The sequence below is a fragment of the Echinops telfairi genome, unplaced genomic scaffold (assembly GCF_000313985.2).
Source record: "Echinops telfairi isolate 266 unplaced genomic scaffold, ASM31398v2 ScPeMD7_7467;HRSCAF=8505_1, whole genome shotgun sequence".
Taxonomy (NCBI): Eukaryota; Metazoa; Chordata; class Mammalia; order Afrosoricida; family Tenrecidae; genus Echinops; species Echinops telfairi.
In genome coordinates, this window is record NW_022111368.1 from 28,553,733 (window position 1) to 28,571,180 (window position 17,448).

Below are 17,448 nucleotides of genomic sequence, written 5' to 3' on the forward strand. Positions count from 1 at the left end.
ACAAGGCATGGTGGGTCTTTGTGGCCCGAGAAGGCCCCGGGACATGTTCTCCCGCCCCTCGGCAGGAGGACCTCTTCCACAGAAGCATTACAGATCTCGGTTTCTGCAATGTCATCTTGGTGAAGGAGGAAAACACCAGGTAGTCCCAGCTAGGGTGGGGGCTGGGTGGGTGTGGGCCGCGGCCCTGGGACTGAGGGCTGCTGGCTTCCTGTCTTCGGATGAACACAGAGGACCCATGAATACCCTCTGCTGTGCAGCCTGGCTGGCGGAACTAGGCTGGGGCTCACCCACAGCTCCTTTGGGGAGTTTTCATTGACCCTGGGTGTTTGGCCCTGACCCTGTACCCCACGCAGCTGAGAGAAGGCTGGGAACAGGGCACAGGTGGGCAGCTCTCCCTGCTCTATGATGAGCCGGACTCGGATGTTCTGGAAAGTGGGCCGTGGGGTGGGGTCCCATCCTGCTGGGGTAGGCCTCTGTGGCCCTGGGAGTGTGGTGTATGGGTATGTCTTTCTTTAAAAGCTCTCCCCTCCGCCTTGGAGTTGTGTTCAGGTTTCGAGGCTGGCTTGTTCGGAGGCTCTGCTATTTCCTGTGGTCAATGGAACAGCAAATACCCTCCTGCCAGGATATCCCACAGAAGATCCTGGAAAGCCCTGGGTAAGGAGGCAGAGACAGCCCAGGCTGATACTTCTGGCATCCTCCAAGCCAAGACAACGGTTTGAGGCTGAGAGAGTTCGTTAGTGACAGGCTTCTAGAGTAATAGCTTTGTCTGAAGCCCTTCCTGCAAGGTTTTTGGGATAATGGAGGGTGAAGACGAGCAGCTATCACCTGGGGGAGTGGGGGGAAGTGATCGGAGGGACCTTGGACACCTCTGCACATGAGCCAAGGTCCTTGGCCTGCTTCATCCTGCCCCCTCCCCCGCATCACAGGGTACAGAACATCATCTTAGGGAGGACACCCGGGGGCGCTGGGGAAGGTCAGGTGCCAAATTTTGTGAAGAAAGAGGTACAGCGCGTCCTGGACCACATCCAGGCCCCACCCCGCCCCTTGCTGCTCAGGTAAGTCTGCGCGAGGGCCACTTGTCTCTGCTGGGACCCCCCCTTCTGAGGCATAGCAGGTGGCAGGACTCCGTTCCTGTGGAGCTGGGTGATTATCAGGGCGGGCTACAGACTGCTTTTACCCCCTGCCTCCTTCCACTCCCCTCTGTCTGGAGGGCCACCACCATGTGCTCACCCACACATGCTTGAGCTGTTAGGTGCAGGGATCGTTCCAGGGGGCAGACGTGGTACCTAAGTCAGCTGAGGTGCAAACAGATGCGAAATGAAAGGGACAGAAGGCTAAGGCTGAGGAGGGGAGGAAGAGACCTGTCAGGGCCTAAAGGAAGAGAAAGAGCCTGATTTGGGAGAACACAGGTGGGAGATCATTCCTGATACAGGGACTGGTATGGACTAAGGCCTCTGGGCAGGAAAGGGCTTGGTTCTAGAAGATGAAAGAAGCTGATGTAGTTGGAGCCTGGAGAGGAGGAGCGTTGTTGAGGTGAAACAGGTGAAAGGGACCAGATCAGGCAGGCCCTGAAAGGCTTTAAGCAGGGAGTGAAAGCATGATGGACTGGGGTCAAGAGTAGAGACCAGAAGACCACTTGGGAGGCTGTTTTGGTAGTTAGGGTAAGACGTGACAAAGTCTTGGACAGGGTGGTGACAGAAAAGGTTGAAAAAAGGATTAAGGTGAAAGCACCGGTCCTTGCTGATGGCTGGGTGGAGAGGGGGCTGGGGGACAAAGAGAGGAGTCACAGGTGAGCTGGGTTTCTGGCTAAGCAGCTGTTGGTGTGAACAGGAGTGAGGCTGCCCTTGGGAAGGAAGGGTGTTGGGGACATAAGAGTTTCAGATCCCTGGCTGGCTCTTGGAGACAGTGAGTACGAGGTTGCATGTAAGCATCTGGAGTTGAGGCGAGAGGCCATACGTTGGCCAAGGTTTAGCACACACGCGCTCCCAGCAGAGGATGGATATCAGCAAGCGAAGGAGCACGCCGGGCTGCTCATCAGAGTCAGCTGTCTTGGAAGTGCTGAGGAGGATGGAGCAAGGATGGGTCCCCTCCCCCAGACCTCCTGGCAGCCGTGCTTTGGCTGTTAAGATGCCCAGCCCCTTGGCCTGACTGAGCACCAGCCATCAGTGCCCTCCTGTCTCCTGCCCTCTGGCCTCCTTTCGACTCCCTGCTTCCTCCTGTGAGCAGTGCCTTTGGGAAGAAGCCCCAACTACTAGAACCCCAGGTTTGTTTGGACTCAGCTGCCCACCTTCTCTACCTTCACCCAAGTGACCAAACATCCCTTGAGAAAAACACAACCAGGTAGATAAGGCCTTCGTGAGGGCCCATCTTGCAGGGGCACAGCGCCCCTCACTGCTGACTGATGCTTCCTGGGAACATGCTGTGCATCCCGCCCTAGCTCTGCACTGCTGCACCTGCTTGAACGCCTTCCTGCCTCCAGTTAAAGCCGCCCCCTCCCCCCCAGGACAATCCCTATCTGGACAATCCCTATCTCCCAAGGACTCGGCTCCTTCGGTCATTTCCATTCCTCCTTATGTCAGCTCCACTGTTGCCAGTGTTCTGCACAGAGCAGGCCGAGCTATGATCTGAGATAGGAGATGCACTCTGGCTGAGGGGAGGGGGTTTGAGGGGAGGGCGTCTGAGGCTGGCAGCGCTGGCATCTGCTGTGAGGCGGGTCCTGTAGTCTTGAGCCGCACTTGCCTTGTGTGAGAAAGTGGGAGGGGGCTGCTGGTCAGCAGTTGCTGTGGAGCCATCCCTTTAGGATGGTGGCTTCCTGCATGCCTCAGACTGGGCCTTGCTCCCCAGGCTGTTCAGCTGGCTGATGCTTCGCCTCCTCAACTGCCTCTTCCTGAATGTGCAGCTCCACAGGGGACACATGAAGATGGCGCGCAAGGCCGCGCAGCGGGTGAGGCCCCCCCTCCACTGGGCTTGGGATGGCGAGAGCAGAGGAATCCGGCCCTGCAGTCAGGACCAGCCCAGCCCATCTGCTGGTGGGAACAAGCCGTTGCTCCTTGGCGACCTCCTCCCAGAGTCTCACGGCCCCGCTCCCCTGGGGCCCCCCTAACCGCTTTTCATCATGGCCTAACCATTGCCTTGGGTCAGTGTGCTACCTTGACACTTGTTGGAAATGCATAGCTTTGGGGAAATGAGCTTAGAAGGAAGCTGATGCCGCTCCCTCTAGGCTCCCTGCCCTTGGGCATTGCGTAGACTGGCAGCACTTGATGGCACCCCCTCCTCCCCAACCAGGGCTTGCCTCTCGTCCTCCTCTCCACCCACAAGTCGCTCCTCAATGGGATCTTGCTGCCCTTCGTGCTGCTGACCCAGGGCCTGGGCGTGCTTCGTGTGGCCTGGGACCCCCACACCTGCTCCCCTGCCCTCAGGTAAAAGCTTGGGACCCTGACACCGATAGCAGTGGGTGTCTCTAGGCTGGGACCAGGGGTAGGGAGGGGAGTCTGGAGACCTGGCCTCTTTGCTCTCAGCTTTCCTCCAGCCCAGACCATTGGGGTCAGAGCAATGGTTAGCTATAGGCCCTAAGGTCGTGTCTGGCCTCAGGGTGTTCAGGTAGGACCCAAGCGGGCCCCAGTGGCCAGGGTTGCCACTGTCCTCCTGCCTGGTCTCATTTCTTAAGTCCCTTTCCTCGTCAACATCTACCCTGTGCCCTACAGAGCTCTGCTGAGGAAGCTGGGAGCACTTTTCCTGCCTCCAGAAGCCAACCTTGCCCTGGACAGCTCTGCGGGAGTCCTTGCCAGGACTGTGGTCCGTACAGTGAGTGCCCCAGTGCTTGTGGGTCTGTTTCTGCAGGGGTCTGTTCCTGCTCTGACCCTGATGCCCACCCTCCCGTCTCCCTCCGTGCTAGGCCATAGAGCAGCTGCTGCTCAGCGGGCAGCCCCTACTCATCTTCCTGGAGGAGCCCCCTGGACCCCAGGCGCCGCGGCTGTCAGCCCTGGGTCAGGCCTGGCTGGGAGTGGTGGTGCAGGCAGTCCGGGCAGGCACCATCCCCGATGCTGTGCTGGTGCCAGTGGCTGTCACCTACGACCTGGTCCCAGATGCACTGCCTGACTTGTCCCATGTGAGACCCCTCTGCTTTCCGGGACCTCCTGTGGTGCGGTCCTCGGAGGGCTAGGGCCAGGAAGTGGGTGTGCAAAGGCATCTGCTCCCTGCCGGCACTGTCCTGCAGCATGTGTCTAGGCCTTAGAAGATCTGTGGTGGAAGGCTGGCGTCTGCTGGCTGGGTCAGGGTTGGGCATCTCATGGGGCTGAGAGACAGGAACAGGCTCGAACCAGATGGTGCACATTTGGGGTGCGGGGTGCCGTGAGCAGTCATCCGTACTGACATGTTCAGCCTTCCCCCTCCACCCCTGCCCAGGCCCCCACCCCTTTGGGGCTGTGGACTGGAACGCTGGCTGTCCTGCGGAGCCTGTGCAGCTGCTGGGGTCGTAGCCACCGGGCCTGTGTCCGTGTGCACCTCGCCCAGCCCTTCTCCCTGCAGGTAGGGAGCCTGTTAGGCAAGGCTGGGAATGCCCACTTTGAGCTCCAGGTCATCTGTTTCAGGGTTCTGGCGGCCTGGCCCTCAAAGCCCCAGCTGCACTCACCCCAACCGTCTCAGGTGGGTAGTGTGCAGGTGGGCAAAGGCAGGCCACCTGAGAGAGCCTTGTTCGGACAGGAATACACCATCAATGCCAGAAGCTGCTGGGGCAGCAGGCAGACCCTGGAGCAGCTGCTGCTGCCCATCGTGCTGGGACGATGGTAGGAGCAGGGGCCAGCCCTCCCGACCTGTGGGCAAGCTGACGACTTCTTTCCTGGGCTGTCCCTCTGCCTCCCTCCCTCTCCTCTCTTCTCACTGGTCCCAGCCTGCCCTCCCCACACAGCTCAGGGCCAGGTGTCACTCCCTGCTGGAATCTGGGTGTGGGCTGTGTCACATAGATCCCTAGGCTAGTTTCGGGGAGACATCCTTACCTTTGAGAAAGCGGGGGCAGAGGAGGTCTTTTTCCCAGGACCGCCATCCCAGACACCGAGAAGGAGCAGGAGTGGACTCCGCTAACAGCCCCCCTGCTGGCCCTGCAGGAAGAGGACCAGCTCCTGGTGCGGAGGCTGAGCCGCCACATCCTGAATGGTGAGGGCAGACTGGATCTGGGCCTCTGGTGGCAGGCTCCTAAGCAGCCCCTCGGAAGCTCTGGGTTGGCCAGCTGTCAGTTCCCTCTATCCCAAGTGGGTTTCTGTGTCGGATCCACCCTCCCTGGGAGGGGGCACACTTGGGACACCCAGAGAAGAGTGGAATCCTACTGTGCAAGGCAGTCAAGGAGACAGTGAGGGTGGGGCCCAGGCCCATGGCATCACCTCTGGGGTCTGAGTTTCTGTAGCAGACAATGGGCTCATGTTTACCGCCATGTGTGTAAGGGACAAGGACCTGGCCCACAGAGGTCTTCTCTCACCAGACTCCTCTGTAGTGCTCTTGGGGAGTGGGGCCCATGAGAGATGGGGAGGGCCCAGGGACCAGGCCTGCCCCCTTCCTCCCTAGGTTGGGGTGGGGGTGTGGCTGCTGGTTAGGGAGAGTTGGAACAAAATGGAGGGCCCAGGCTGCTGGTCCTGCCACCATCAGCCCCTGCCCTCTCCCGGCGCAGCCAGTGTGGCAAGCTCGGCGGTGATGAGCACAGCCATCATGGCGACGCTGCTGCTGGTCAAGCACCAGAAGGTAGAGCGCCACGCCATGGGGGGGTGGCGGGGCGGGCAGCGGGGATGCGCAGCCTCCTGCTCAGCCCGCCCTGCCCGCCCAGGGCGTGTTCCTGTCGCAGCTCCTGGGAGACTTCTCCTGGTTGACGGAGGAGACGCTGCTGCGCGGCTTTGACGTGGGCTTCTCCGGGCAGCTCCGCTGCCTTGTGCAGCACACCCTGGGCCTGCTGTGGCCACACGTGGCACTGCTGCGCGTCCACCAGGGGGACTTGGTGGTGGTGCCACGGCCCGGCCCCAGCCTCATGCACCTGGCACGTCTGAGTGCGGAGCTGCTGCCCGCCTTCCTGAGTGAGGCTGTGGGTGGTGAGTCCAGAGGGGCCCAGGGTGGGTGTGGGGGAGGGATGGCTCCATTTACATACCCACCCTTCTGTGTGGCCCTCTCTGCCCCCAGCTTGTGCTGTGCGGGGGCTGCTGGTGGGCAGAGTTCGGCCTGAGGGGCGCTGGGAGCTGCAGGAAGTGGAGCTGCTGAGCCAGAATGAACTGTACCGCCAGATACTGCTGCTGCTGCACCTGCTGCCACAGGACCTGCTGCTCCTGCAGGTCAGCCCTGGGCCTGCCCTCCCGGAGGTAGAGCAGGGCGGCCCTGCTAAGCCCCACTCCCAAGACCACCCGTGGCAGTAGGTGTCTTGCCTCTGACACAACCCTGCCACGTGCCTGGCTCTCCTGAGGCCATGGGTGTCTCTCCCGCTCTGCAGCCCTGCCAGTCTTCCTACTGCTACTGCCAGGAGGTGCTGGACCGCCTTATCCAGTGCGGGCTCCTGGTTGCTGAGGAGGTAGGAAGGGCAGTGGGGGACAAAGCCCTGCTTGGGGGATGGGCAGACCCCTGGACTAGCAGCTGGAGTAGTCTGGGGTCCAAGCTCCGCTGCAGCATTGGGGCAGGCCACATCTGCCCTCGGCGCATGTGCCCCTCATGAGAGAACTGGACATGGGCTAGAGGGTCTCTGTACACCGCCCCCCCTCCCCCATTCCCTACTCACGTAGCTACGGGCACCTGTGTCTTCTCACCCTGCACTGTACTCAGCAGTCCATAGTCCAGTGTGGCCCTAGCAATCCTTTTGGGCTCCCTAGTCTGCGTTTGTTAGTTCCACCTGTGTGCTTGGCTGGGGCCAGCCTGGCCATGACCACTGGCCCATGGCCCCCAGATCCCAGGCTCCCGGTCGGCCTGTGACACAGGGCGGCAATGCCTGAGTGCAAAGCTGCTGTGGAAGCCGAGTGGGGACTTCACTGACAGTGACAGTGACGACTTCCAGGAGGCTGAGGGCCGGTACTTCAGGGTGCGTTGTGAGGAGGCACCAGGGGGGATGCTGCTGGGCGGCATGGGGAGGGGGGACGGGAGAGACAGGCCCTTAGCCTGGTCTCTGCCCGCTTCCAGCTCAGCCAGCAGTCACGCTGCCCCGACTTCTTTCTCTTTCTCTGCCGTCTGCTCAACCCACTGCTCAGGGCCTTTGCACAAGCAGCTGCCTTCCTCTGCCAGGGACAGCTACCTGACACAGGTGAGGTCCTCTGGCTGAGTCGTGGGCAGCTCCCCAGATCCCCTCAGCCTTTACAGGAGGTGCCACAGGCTCTTCTTGGCAGAGCCCCCGTGTCCCCTGCAGTACTCAGAAGCCAGGACTTCTGGCAAGATGCGCACGTGTGTGTATGTGCGCACGCAGGGCCCAGGTCTACCACTTGCTCTCTGTCCCTAGAACTGGGCTACTCGGAGCAGGTGTTCCAGTTCTTGCAGGCCAAGGCCAAGGAGGAAGGCTGCTTCGGTGAGTCCCAAGGCTAGGTGCCTGGGGAGCCAAGGGTGGGTTTATTAATGGCTGCTGCCCCCTGCTGGACAGTGGCAACCCCACGCCAGACGAAGGGCTGCTGCAAGTGGAAGCTTCCTGGTGGTCTGCCTCCTGTTCCTGGAGAATAAGCACTGAGGTGCCCACCGGCTCCCCAGCCTTTACTTCTGTCTTCCAGAGTGTGTGGACCTAAAGCTTGCGGCCAGTGCTGTCTGGACCTTTAGAGACTTGGGGGTAAGACGGACTGGCCTCCGTATCCACCTATCATCCCATACCCCCAAATGACTGAGCTGCATAGGGGAGCCCATTTCTGCCACCTTAGGGCTGATTCTGGGTCTCAGTGACAGCAGGACGCAGGAGGTAGGATGGTTGTCCTGCTCCCCCAGAGAGACGAGGCAGCACACAGGTGTCTGTGGGGCCAGAGGTCCCCCTGAGACTTCTGGAAGCGCGTGCTCCCATGCCCACTCACAGCTGTTTCCCACCCCAGGTGCTGCAGCAGACGCCCAGTCCGGCAGGGCCCTTGCTCAACCTGTCTCCAACATTTGCCAACCGGGACAACCAGGAAAAGCTGGAACAGTTCATCCTGCAGTTCGTCTGTGGCTAGGACTGGGGGAGGAGCCCTTGTTGGGGGACCTCTCAGAGTCAGGACGCGGCCAAGCCCTAGTGTCAGCACACAGATGGAGAAGGGCCTGGCAAATACTCCCTGGACTATCAGTCTGCGGTCCGACCAGCTACTTTAGTGTGATACATGGGGACGCGTGCTTCCCCAAGCCCAGCAGACTCCTTGTAGTGCATCTGTGTGCGTCTCCCTTCCCAGCCCCGTGAGGATGCTGTCTTACTCCTGCAGCCAGACCCTAATGGAGGACACACGCAAGCCGAAGCCAGGCTGCTGCTCTTGCCTGGGAACTTTATTGAGGGGCACTCGCCCCACCTCCTCTCCCTTACACTTGGGAGAGGGCCACAGCCCACTCTATCACTGGGCAGTCCGGGTCACCAAGGGGATGATGCCTCTGCCTCGCTGCAAGTCCAGGGCCTGCTGCAGGTGCCCTCATACCACCTTGTTGATGATGATGCCTAGACCCTCGATCTCACACTGGACTTCATCTCCCCTCTGTAACAGCAGGTCAGCCATCACCTGTGGTCACTCCCAAACATGCCCCAACCCCTACACACACACACACACACACACGATGTGGCCAGTCTGCCATGCCTCCTGGTCATTCCCATCCCACCTACCCAACCTACCTTGAGAAAGACGGGGGGTTTCCTGAATAAACCCACACCTGGGGGGGTCCCAGTCAGGAAGACGTCCCCTGGGTAAAGAGTGACGAACCTGAGGCAAAGCAGATGGCCAGATGAGGCCCTTGGCTGGGGTGGCATGGACAGCAGGCTCAGCTCTGGGGGCGGGGGCAGGCGGCTTCTTACTGGGAGACCCAGGCAATCAGCTCTTCCGTCTTAAACACCATCTGGCTGGTGCTGCTGCTCTGCATCACTTCCCCGTTGACGCGGCAACAGATCTTCAGGTTATGTGGATCTGACATGAAACACAACAAACCTCCACCAGAACCTCTAGGGGGAGCCTCTTCCCCCACGCCCGCCCTCAGTTTAGCTCGAAAACAAAGCTTCCGGAGGCTTCCTGGCATGCCAGGTGAAAGGGCTGCCCTGCAGTCCCTGGGGGTGCGCCTGCACTCCTTGCAGCGGCCTTGTGCATGAGCCTAGGCTGCCTCCGGGCAGAGGCCCACCATACCCTGCCTTACTCCCTGCTCCCTCTGCGGCATCATCAGGTGTATTCAGGAGGGCGCTCCCAGACTGAAGGGGGAGAAAAGGGCTAGGGTTTGGCAGCACCTGAAGGGACAGGCCCTGACTGGAGAGGCTGGCCGATTGCTCTTTCCCGGGAAGTATCTAGAACCCTCCATTCTACCTTCCCTGTGAATGTGCTGATCAACACATTCTGCTTTTCTGCTAGTTAGGATTTATACACATCCCCTCCACCTCCAGGTGGAGAAGCTGGGCCCCGTCTAACTTTCTGATGAGGCGGCTTTGCATCCGTGGCTGAGCATCCGTTTGGGAAGGGGCTACACTCTACCCCCTGCCCTTCCTGCAGACTCTTTCCTGGGGCTGCGAGTTCGGGGCTGTTCTGCCCCCACAGTGGTTGGGTCAGGGCTGTGGGTGCTCTGGGTCGCCCATGAGAAACTGCACGGATTTCTGAGACAGCCGTCCTGGCGCTGTACCAGGGCCAGTGTTTGTTTCTTTCCACTAAGGGCTGTTCCAACTGGGCTGCAGCTCAGGGGGCTGCTGGAGAGCTGGTGGCCCACAGCCAAAGGGCAGCTGGTGAGCTGGCTCCTCTCAACCAGAATAGGCATGCCTGCCTCTGAACACTGGAATGCCCCTGCAAAGGCAGGAACAGTGCAGAGATAGGAAGGGTCACCCTGTGGGTGTGGTCAGCACTTACCTGTCACACTGTCCTTAGTCACCAAAGCAGGGCCCAGGGGGCAGAAGGTGTCAAAGGTTTTTCCCAGCAGCCACTGCTTCCCATTACGTCTCGTTTGCCAGTCCCTAGCACTCACATCGTGTGCCACAGTGAAGCCGGCCACGTGATCCATGGCATCTGTGGCCTGTTGGGGAGGGAGTTAGCAGTATTGGAGGTTAGAACTCGGATGATGCCAAACTCTTAAGCTAAAGCATCTCAAAGCCTCCATCCCACCACTGGTAGCTACGCCAGCCAAGTGTGGCAGGGGAGGGGTGGGATGGCATTGCAGGGGCGCTGAGACTTCTCTGTGTCATGGCAGCTGGCCCCACTGTGGGAGAACCAGGCCAGCACTAGCGAGGCCCCTCCCCACTTAGCTAGAAGCCCGCCCCCTCCACCTCACCTTGATGTGCTTGCCTTTCTTCCCAATGACTACAGCCAGTTCCACCTCCCAGTCGACCTCCTGTAGGGGTGGGCACAGGAACATGAGCTACGGAGGGCTCTGGGCTCCAGCCCCATCCTCTGACAGGTAGCACATCCACATCAGGGACCAGCTGCTGGCTGCCACGTTGCCATCACCACCAACCAGAGGTGGGTGAATAGTGGGCCAGGTGTGACTTGTAGATGCACCCATTTTGGGCAGTGGCCGACAACCCCCGACTTTGTGCTGTTTGGTGACAGGGTTGGTATGAACTTAGTCGGCACACAGGTCTGGACCTTTTATGCCACCACCCACTAAGGGGTTACTTGGGGAAATGGATAATTGTAGGTCCGAGACAGACAGTACAAGATGAGCAAAGAATATCTTGGCCAGAGAGCCAGGGCATACTTACAAAGGGAAGGTACCACAGACCCCATATGAGTATCACAAAGGATGCAAGGGATCGATTTCAACAACCATAAAGCTAGGAATGTACAATCCTGGGGCTGGGGCACAAAAGGAGGGGACATTTTCTTCTCCAAGATCTAAACAAAAAACAAGATAATGCCCCGGGCTCAATAGGTAGATAGGAGCAGAGCATGCTGGGGAAATGTGATGGGACTAGTCATAGCGTTTCAAACTTGGTTCTTGATGGCAACAATGAAAACGAGGCTTTCTAATGCAGAGAGCGAAGTTAACAGATCACGTGAACTGCGTGACCAGTGTGAAGTGAAAATGACTGCTGGGTAGAAATGTTTAACCTGAACTTAATAATGAGGAACACCAGACTAACCCGGGGCAGGGGCATGCCCTGACACAGCTGGTCTGGGATCTATTAACTGGCAGTGGCCTGAAAGAAGGGCAGGGCGGTGTTTGTGGTTAAGGGTTGGCTATTTATCAAGTTTTATTGGAACCCAGTCACGCTCATTCGTTTATATATTGTCCATGGCTGCGTCCACATCATAGTGGTGGAGCAGACACAACAGCACACCAGGGCTGCAAAGCCTAAAATATTTATAACTGGCCCTTTAAGGAGTTGTCTGTGGACCTCTGTAAAGGGCCACATCAAAGTGTATTTGTGACCGATCCAGTATATAAAAGTAACCAAATTAAAAGTCCTCTTTAGGGTGACTTGAAATATATTACCAACTGAGACATGGGACATTGGGCTCCGTGTGAGGGGGCCTGGTGGTGCAGTGATTAAGTGCTGACAGCCCATAAGATGGCAGTGGGTCTTGTTGGGTGTTTGCTTTTTCTGCAGGCCACTAATTTACAAAACATTTCTAAAGTAAAAGTTTGAAGGGAAAACGAGTTTTCTGTTAGCAAAGGTACCCGCACTGCTGGTGTGAGTATATGGGAGACACCATCTTAACTTTTATTTGATTAATTTTCAATAATTAAAGTATACTACTTTCATAATCAGGAAAAGACATTTCTTAGTCCCCAGGGCCACTCTCATGACTGTCTAAGTCCCTGCAGTTTCTGCCTGGAGCACTCCTGAGCAACAAGTGACTCCATGTGCCCAGGGGCCCTCGGGTGGGGCAGGAGGCACCAACCTGGCTCTCCGGCGGGATGACGACCTCGTCGTAGGGCCCCACGATGGAGCTGGCGAACTTGCTGAAGATGATGGGCTCCTTGGGCACGGGCACATTCTGCTCTCTGCAGTGGTCCACATAGTTCATGCCCACACACACCACCTTGTCGGGCCGAGTGACCGGGGACAGGAAGGTCACATCTGAGCGTCGCAGGACTGGCAACGAAGCTGTCAGGGCTCTGCAGAGACCCGAGCGGGAGAGGGGCTGGCTGGGAGCAGCCAGCAATCCTGAGGGGGGCTGGCAGGTGGGGTGGGGGTGGAGACACCTTACAACAACTACAAGTTTTGCTTTTTAAAACAGTGTCGTCTTCTAGGGTTACTAACCCTTGAGTCCAGCCGCTGCCCTTGACAATCAGGGCACGGTTGACTCTTCATCAGTGTCAATTGCCACCATGCTGCTAGGTAAAACTGAACGTGGCAGCGAAATCAAAGGTACGAAAGGGTCTGAATGTTAAGGGCTCGTCCCTCCCAGTCACCTGCTGGCCTCTTGGGAGACACCACTGCTTCCAGTGCAGCCATTGCTGCCACTCTGTGCAGACAAGCACACACAACACACACTTTAGAAGGCGCTCCAACAGTACTAAGGGAGCTTCTCTCTTTTTAAACTTACAGCAGCCACCAACTGCCCTGTCAAGACACATCCGACTCCCTAAGGAGGGACATGAAGGTGGTGCGGGGACACCTGGGCTGGAGAGCATTTGCGTGCATGGAGGGCAACTGCAGACAGTCCCTTACAGTAGAATGGTGGGGTCAAAGGCTATGGGCTACGTGCATTTGTAATTTTGCCAGAGCATTTCAAACAGCCCTCACTAAAGGCGGTCCACTCCAGACACTCCCACCAGCCATGCGCTTCCTCTGCTGTCACTCGGTTGGGTGCTGTGAAATGTGTGTATCTCGGCTAACTTGATGGGTGAACGTACAGCCCGGAGCACTTCCAATACACCCTTGAGCCAACCTTTAGGTTTAGATTCATGGGGCTCCTCCCTGGCTTCTGGGAAGCCCCCACCTAAGCCTGGTCAAACCTAAAAACCAAATCATCTTTGAGAAGACCTTTGCAGGCCTCTCTCCTCCAAGAAGTCAACCATTCCCCTGCTCCCCCAAATGCCTCTGAATCCCCCAGTTCCATCTGACTCCGGCAGGCAGGCAGGCACTTCATACCCAGGGAAGGCAGGGTTAGGAAGTAACCAAATGTGGCTGGGTGGTGGTGGTTAATCTGCATCCCGGGACCTCTGTTGGCCCCTCCCTAATTGGGGTGTTGTTCCATCTTGTTTCAATGGTGTGTCACCAAGAGAAGTGGGGTTACCCCGCCTTCTTGCAGAAGAGCCATGGGGCTGTTCCCTTCCACAGGGCAGAGGGAGCGAGCACGGGGGAGGAGCCAGGGCAGCAGCTGCAAAGCTGTGTTCCTGCTCATTCACCTTCTGGCCACCTGGAGGGCGGCCTCTCCCTGCTCCAGGAACTCCACCATCGTCTTGGGGAGTGTGGAGTCAAAGGCATTGAGGTCGATGACCCCGCTGTCATTCCCTGACTCCAAGCCCAGGTGAGGTCCGGCCAGGTGGGGTGCCTGGAACTGTACCAGTCTCATGTCTCTGGAGGGTTGAGAGGGCCACCTCTGGGTCTGCAGAAGAACCGAAAGGAACTTCCTTCTACCAGAGGCCAGCATCAGAGCCTGTGGAGAAAACAAGGCGAGAGGGAGCCCTGAGCCACCATGAGGATCCCTTCCAACTGCAGCCCATTCCTTCACTCCAGCACGAATTCCTGACATACCACAAGGGAAGTGGCCCAGATTTATCCATTATTTTAACCTGCAACACTTGTAAGCATTGAACTGTTAACGATAAGGTCAATGGTTCAAACCCACCACCTGCTCTGCAGAAGAGAAATGAGGCTGTCTGCTCCCATGAAGATTTACAGTCTTAGAAACCTATAGTGTTGCTATGAGTTAGAATAAACTCATAGCAGTGGGTTTGGGTTTCTTTTGGTACACTTTATAAGTTGATTTTTTTTTCTTTAGTCAAGGTATGAAATGTAACATTTATGGAGGAGCAACTACATCATGCCAGGCATGAGGCTAGGTCCCCAAGATTCTAGAATTCGTGCAACCAATATTTCCTGAAGCCTCACATCCTGCTTGGCTATGAGCGTTGGAGAATCCGTGCAGGCCAAACAGACTTCAGCCCTGCCATTCGGCTCTGGGGAACAGATGTTCCTAATTGATGAAGTAACAAAGACTCAGCCACTAGTGCCGTGAAGAAGTTCAGAGGCCCTGACTTGGTTTAGTTCCTTGAATAAGTGATGCTGAGTTGAGCTGAGACTCTTTGAGAAAGATTAGGAATTTTCCACCTATCCGAACGTTTTCATTTCTTCTGGTAAAGTTTCTACCTGTTAAGGACTATTTTATTCTGATGTAACCTTCCACCACACTTGAGGGAGAAAAGTTGCGGGTCAGGAAAGGCCCAGGTGGGGGAGTGAGGCAGGTGAGAGGGTTTTCTTTGTAATGGTCTCTCCTGCATACAAATGAATAATTGGGCTCCCAAGGCAGGGTGCCCAATTTTGATCACTGGGTTAATTGTCCAAGGTGCACGGAGATGCTAAGTAGTTACGATGGACGTGGGGTGTGTGGACAGGGACTGGGGGGCAGCAATTTCAGTGCTTGCCGTGGATGCTAGTCCTTGTACGTCTGCACTGAAGCCCTGGGTTCAGAAACCAGGTGTCATGCACATTTGAAAATCCAGCTTCAGCCCCCAGGACAGCCTCCCAAGGGCATTTTAGTCCAGGAGACCGCGGTGACAGGTAGGGACTTCTAACAGGAGATCCTCCGGAGTCCCCTGAATGCACTGCTTGCACTCAGCCAGGCTTCCGGGAAACGGTATTCCCCGGCTGGCCGCCGGCTCAGGTGAAGGCAGGTCAACTGCTGTCCAAGGTAACCCTGAGCCCCACGTGACAGGCACAGCCAGACTCCCACTGCACCCGTACCTCCCCTCCTCCCTCACCCCCGCATTAGCAGAAAGGGACAGAGGACTGAAACCGCGTAGTTTAGCCGCCGAGGTAACGATCAGTAAGCGTCAGTGGTGAGACCCCTTGCCTCCCACCAACGCAAGCCGGGGACCCTCCGTTCCCCCTGATTGCCCAGCCTCGTCCCCTGCACTCAGTTGGCGCTACAAGGGGCCACCCGCCCGGTCCTTGGGGCCGGACGCGGGTCTGCCCTCGGTCCGCGGCTCAGAAGGGTCTGAAGGCCCGCCACCCTGGCTCCGATCGGACCTACCAGGCAGCAGAGGTCGATTCTTCCGGCGCCCTTTGCTGTCGGGCTAAGGCTCAAGCAGGCGGGGCCGGGGCCGAAGGTTAGCAAGCACCCGAGCGCTGACAACACGATCCCGGAGACCGCGGGCGGCCCCAGGAGCGACAACTTCACCACAAACACACTCCAGCTGGCCCCGCCCCGCTCCTGCTGGCGTGGCCCGAAGAGCCAATAAGAGGTCTTCAGCAGCGGCGCTCGCTAGTGACGTCAGACAACGCTGGCCAATAGAGGACGTCTCCAGCTATCTGGCCCAACCAGTCGCTGTGCGCGCGGAGTGTCCCCGCCCACAGGTGGGAAGTCTCGTGAGCACTTTTCTGTACTCCTCTGGCCACTTCTGGAGAAGCTGCGTTGGTTGGCTGGTGTCGCCCAGAGCTGAGATGTGCGCTGGCGACACTGAAGGGCGGCCAGAGCACAGAGATGTTCACGAGGGGAACGGACAGCCTTCAATGGTGGCAGAACATGGGTATGAGGGAGACGATGGGGCAAGGCCTATTCCTAGATCCCGCGCTGGTAGAGCCAGTCTGGCGAGGCAGCGGGTTTCAGAGGATAGTGAACGTGATGTGCAGAAGAGATTCTGGTCCATTCTCCAGGCAAGAGACCCACCATGCAAGGTGGTCAGAGAGGCTGAAGGAGAGCAGGCAGAAGAACTCTTAACTGAGAGGCCACTGCCAAGAAGAGGATTTCTGCTTCTGAACCAGATGGAGTAATACGGACCATTTATTGAGACAAGCAAAAAACAAAAACGCAAACAAACAAAAAAAACAGACAGATTACACAACACAGTGGTTTTCCAGAGATCGAACATCTGGCGATGACGAATAGCGGCCCAGGGAGATAGAAACCAATGGAGGCAAGCTCCAGCATGGTCCCAGCTACTTCGGTTGACAGCATTTCCGTTTGCAGGTCAAAGAAGGGGAGCCAAGGCAGAGGTAGTGTATTCTGAATTGTGGAGATGGAACAATGAATCTGAGGAGACCAAGGGAGTAGAGCTTTCAGCACAAATACTGGAGAGGAGAGAACAGGGCAGCTAGAGAACTCAGAGATCTGCAGAGACCTTCCGTATTCAATACAGCATTGCATACTCATAAAGCCACTACCCGATACCAGGGAAAGGACATCAGAATGCAACAGGGCTGAAAACGTTGCTTGTGTCTATCAGCCAGATCAGGAAAAGGGAATTCGTGGGGCATTGACTAGAGAACTCATGCAAGTCTTGCCTCTGGTGGGAATTAATCAATCTTAGATTGAGCACTGCCCCCAGTGTCACCTGCCCAGCTTCATAAAAGCAAGACTCAAAAGGATCAAATGGTCTCCAAATTACAAAGCTGCATCCCAGAAGAAGCTCAGAACAATATTTATATAAGGATGCTTCAAAAAAATTAGTTGGTAAAAAATTTAAAAAAATATATGACCTTTTAACCACAGTTTTACATGAACTTTTGGAAACACCCTTATAGGAACACATGGGGAAAAATGTATGTATCTGTCATAATAACCTTCACAAGGTCTGTTCAATCAGCGGTTGGGAGACATGCTTATTGTTGCTGTTAACTGCCATGGTGCTACCCCCTCAATTCATAGTGACCTTGTGCACAAGAGAACAAAATGCCTGCTCCGGCAGCATCCCCGTGGTCAGTTAGGGAATGGGTTGTTGTGATTCCTGGTTTTCATTGGCTTATTTTCTGAAGTACATTGGCCTTTCTTCCTATTCTATCTTAGTCTGGAAAGTTCGCTGAACCCTGTTCAGCATCATAGCAACAGACAAACCTCCACAGACTGATGAGACACGTATGAAGTACATTGGCCATGGGCCCAGGTATCCTGCAAGAACCATCATTGTCCCCTACCAAGCATACACAGAAACAGAAAATTGTGATCCATAATAAAAGAATAATTAGTCATTTTAACTCAAATCTGAACTGACAGATACTAGAATTAACAGACAAAAATACTTCATTATTTTAATTAAGTTCAGTTTGTTACAAAAAGTAAGCAAAAATATGGAAGATACTAAAAATATACAAATCAAATTTCTAGAGCTGCAAATTACAATGTTTAAGGGCAAAAATACACTAGAGGAGATTCAACATGACAGAGGAAAACGCGAGTGAACGTGGAGACTTACCAGTGGGAA

General features: G+C 56.5%; 2 protein-coding genes across 3 annotated transcripts in view; one reads left to right on the top strand and one right to left on the bottom strand.

The window, feature by feature from the left end:
- GPAT2 (glycerol-3-phosphate acyltransferase 2, mitochondrial) overlaps nt 1-8,312 on the top strand; it is a 12,360-nt gene extending 4,048 nt beyond the window's left edge. The window contains exons 4-22 of the mRNA XM_045283934.1: nt 66-139; nt 550-654; nt 927-1,055; nt 2,845-2,944; nt 3,286-3,419; nt 3,705-3,804; nt 3,896-4,108; nt 4,405-4,527; nt 4,702-4,784; nt 5,033-5,151; nt 5,660-5,730; nt 5,813-6,071; nt 6,160-6,308; nt 6,464-6,541; nt 6,911-7,042; nt 7,141-7,261; nt 7,454-7,519; nt 7,716-7,771; nt 8,025-8,312. Of these exons, the coding sequence (XP_045139869.1) occupies nt 66-139; nt 550-654; nt 927-1,055; nt 2,845-2,944; nt 3,286-3,419; nt 3,705-3,804; nt 3,896-4,108; nt 4,405-4,527; nt 4,702-4,784; nt 5,033-5,151; nt 5,660-5,730; nt 5,813-6,071; nt 6,160-6,308; nt 6,464-6,541; nt 6,911-7,042; nt 7,141-7,261; nt 7,454-7,519; nt 7,716-7,771; nt 8,025-8,141 (2,229 nt within the window). The 3' untranslated portion in view covers nt 8,142-8,312. The remainder of the gene's footprint in view (nt 1-65; nt 140-549; nt 655-926; nt 1,056-2,844; nt 2,945-3,285; nt 3,420-3,704; nt 3,805-3,895; nt 4,109-4,404; nt 4,528-4,701; nt 4,785-5,032; nt 5,152-5,659; nt 5,731-5,812; nt 6,072-6,159; nt 6,309-6,463; nt 6,542-6,910; nt 7,043-7,140; nt 7,262-7,453; nt 7,520-7,715; nt 7,772-8,024) is intronic.
- A 112-nt stretch (nt 8,313-8,424) lies between these two features.
- On the bottom strand, nt 8,425-15,434 carry FAHD2A (fumarylacetoacetate hydrolase domain containing 2A). 2 transcript variants are annotated; one of them, XM_045283936.1, is made up of 8 exons: nt 15,282-15,434; nt 13,435-13,685; nt 11,982-12,198; nt 10,408-10,467; nt 9,990-10,152; nt 8,963-9,071; nt 8,783-8,870; nt 8,425-8,648 (listed from the first exon to the last, which is right to left on the bottom strand). In XM_045283936.1, the coding sequence occupies exons 2-8, from the start codon at nt 13,677-13,679 to the stop codon at nt 8,586-8,588; spliced, it is 945 nt and encodes a 314-aa protein (XP_045139871.1). In that variant the 5' UTR covers nt 13,680-13,685; nt 15,282-15,434; the 3' UTR covers nt 8,425-8,585. The 2 variants fall into 2 exon arrangements, with proteins under 2 accessions (XP_045139871.1, XP_004704422.1); XM_004704365.3 differs by having other exon boundaries at nt 15,278-15,331.
- Between the last annotated feature and the right edge of the window lie 2,014 nt (nt 15,435-17,448).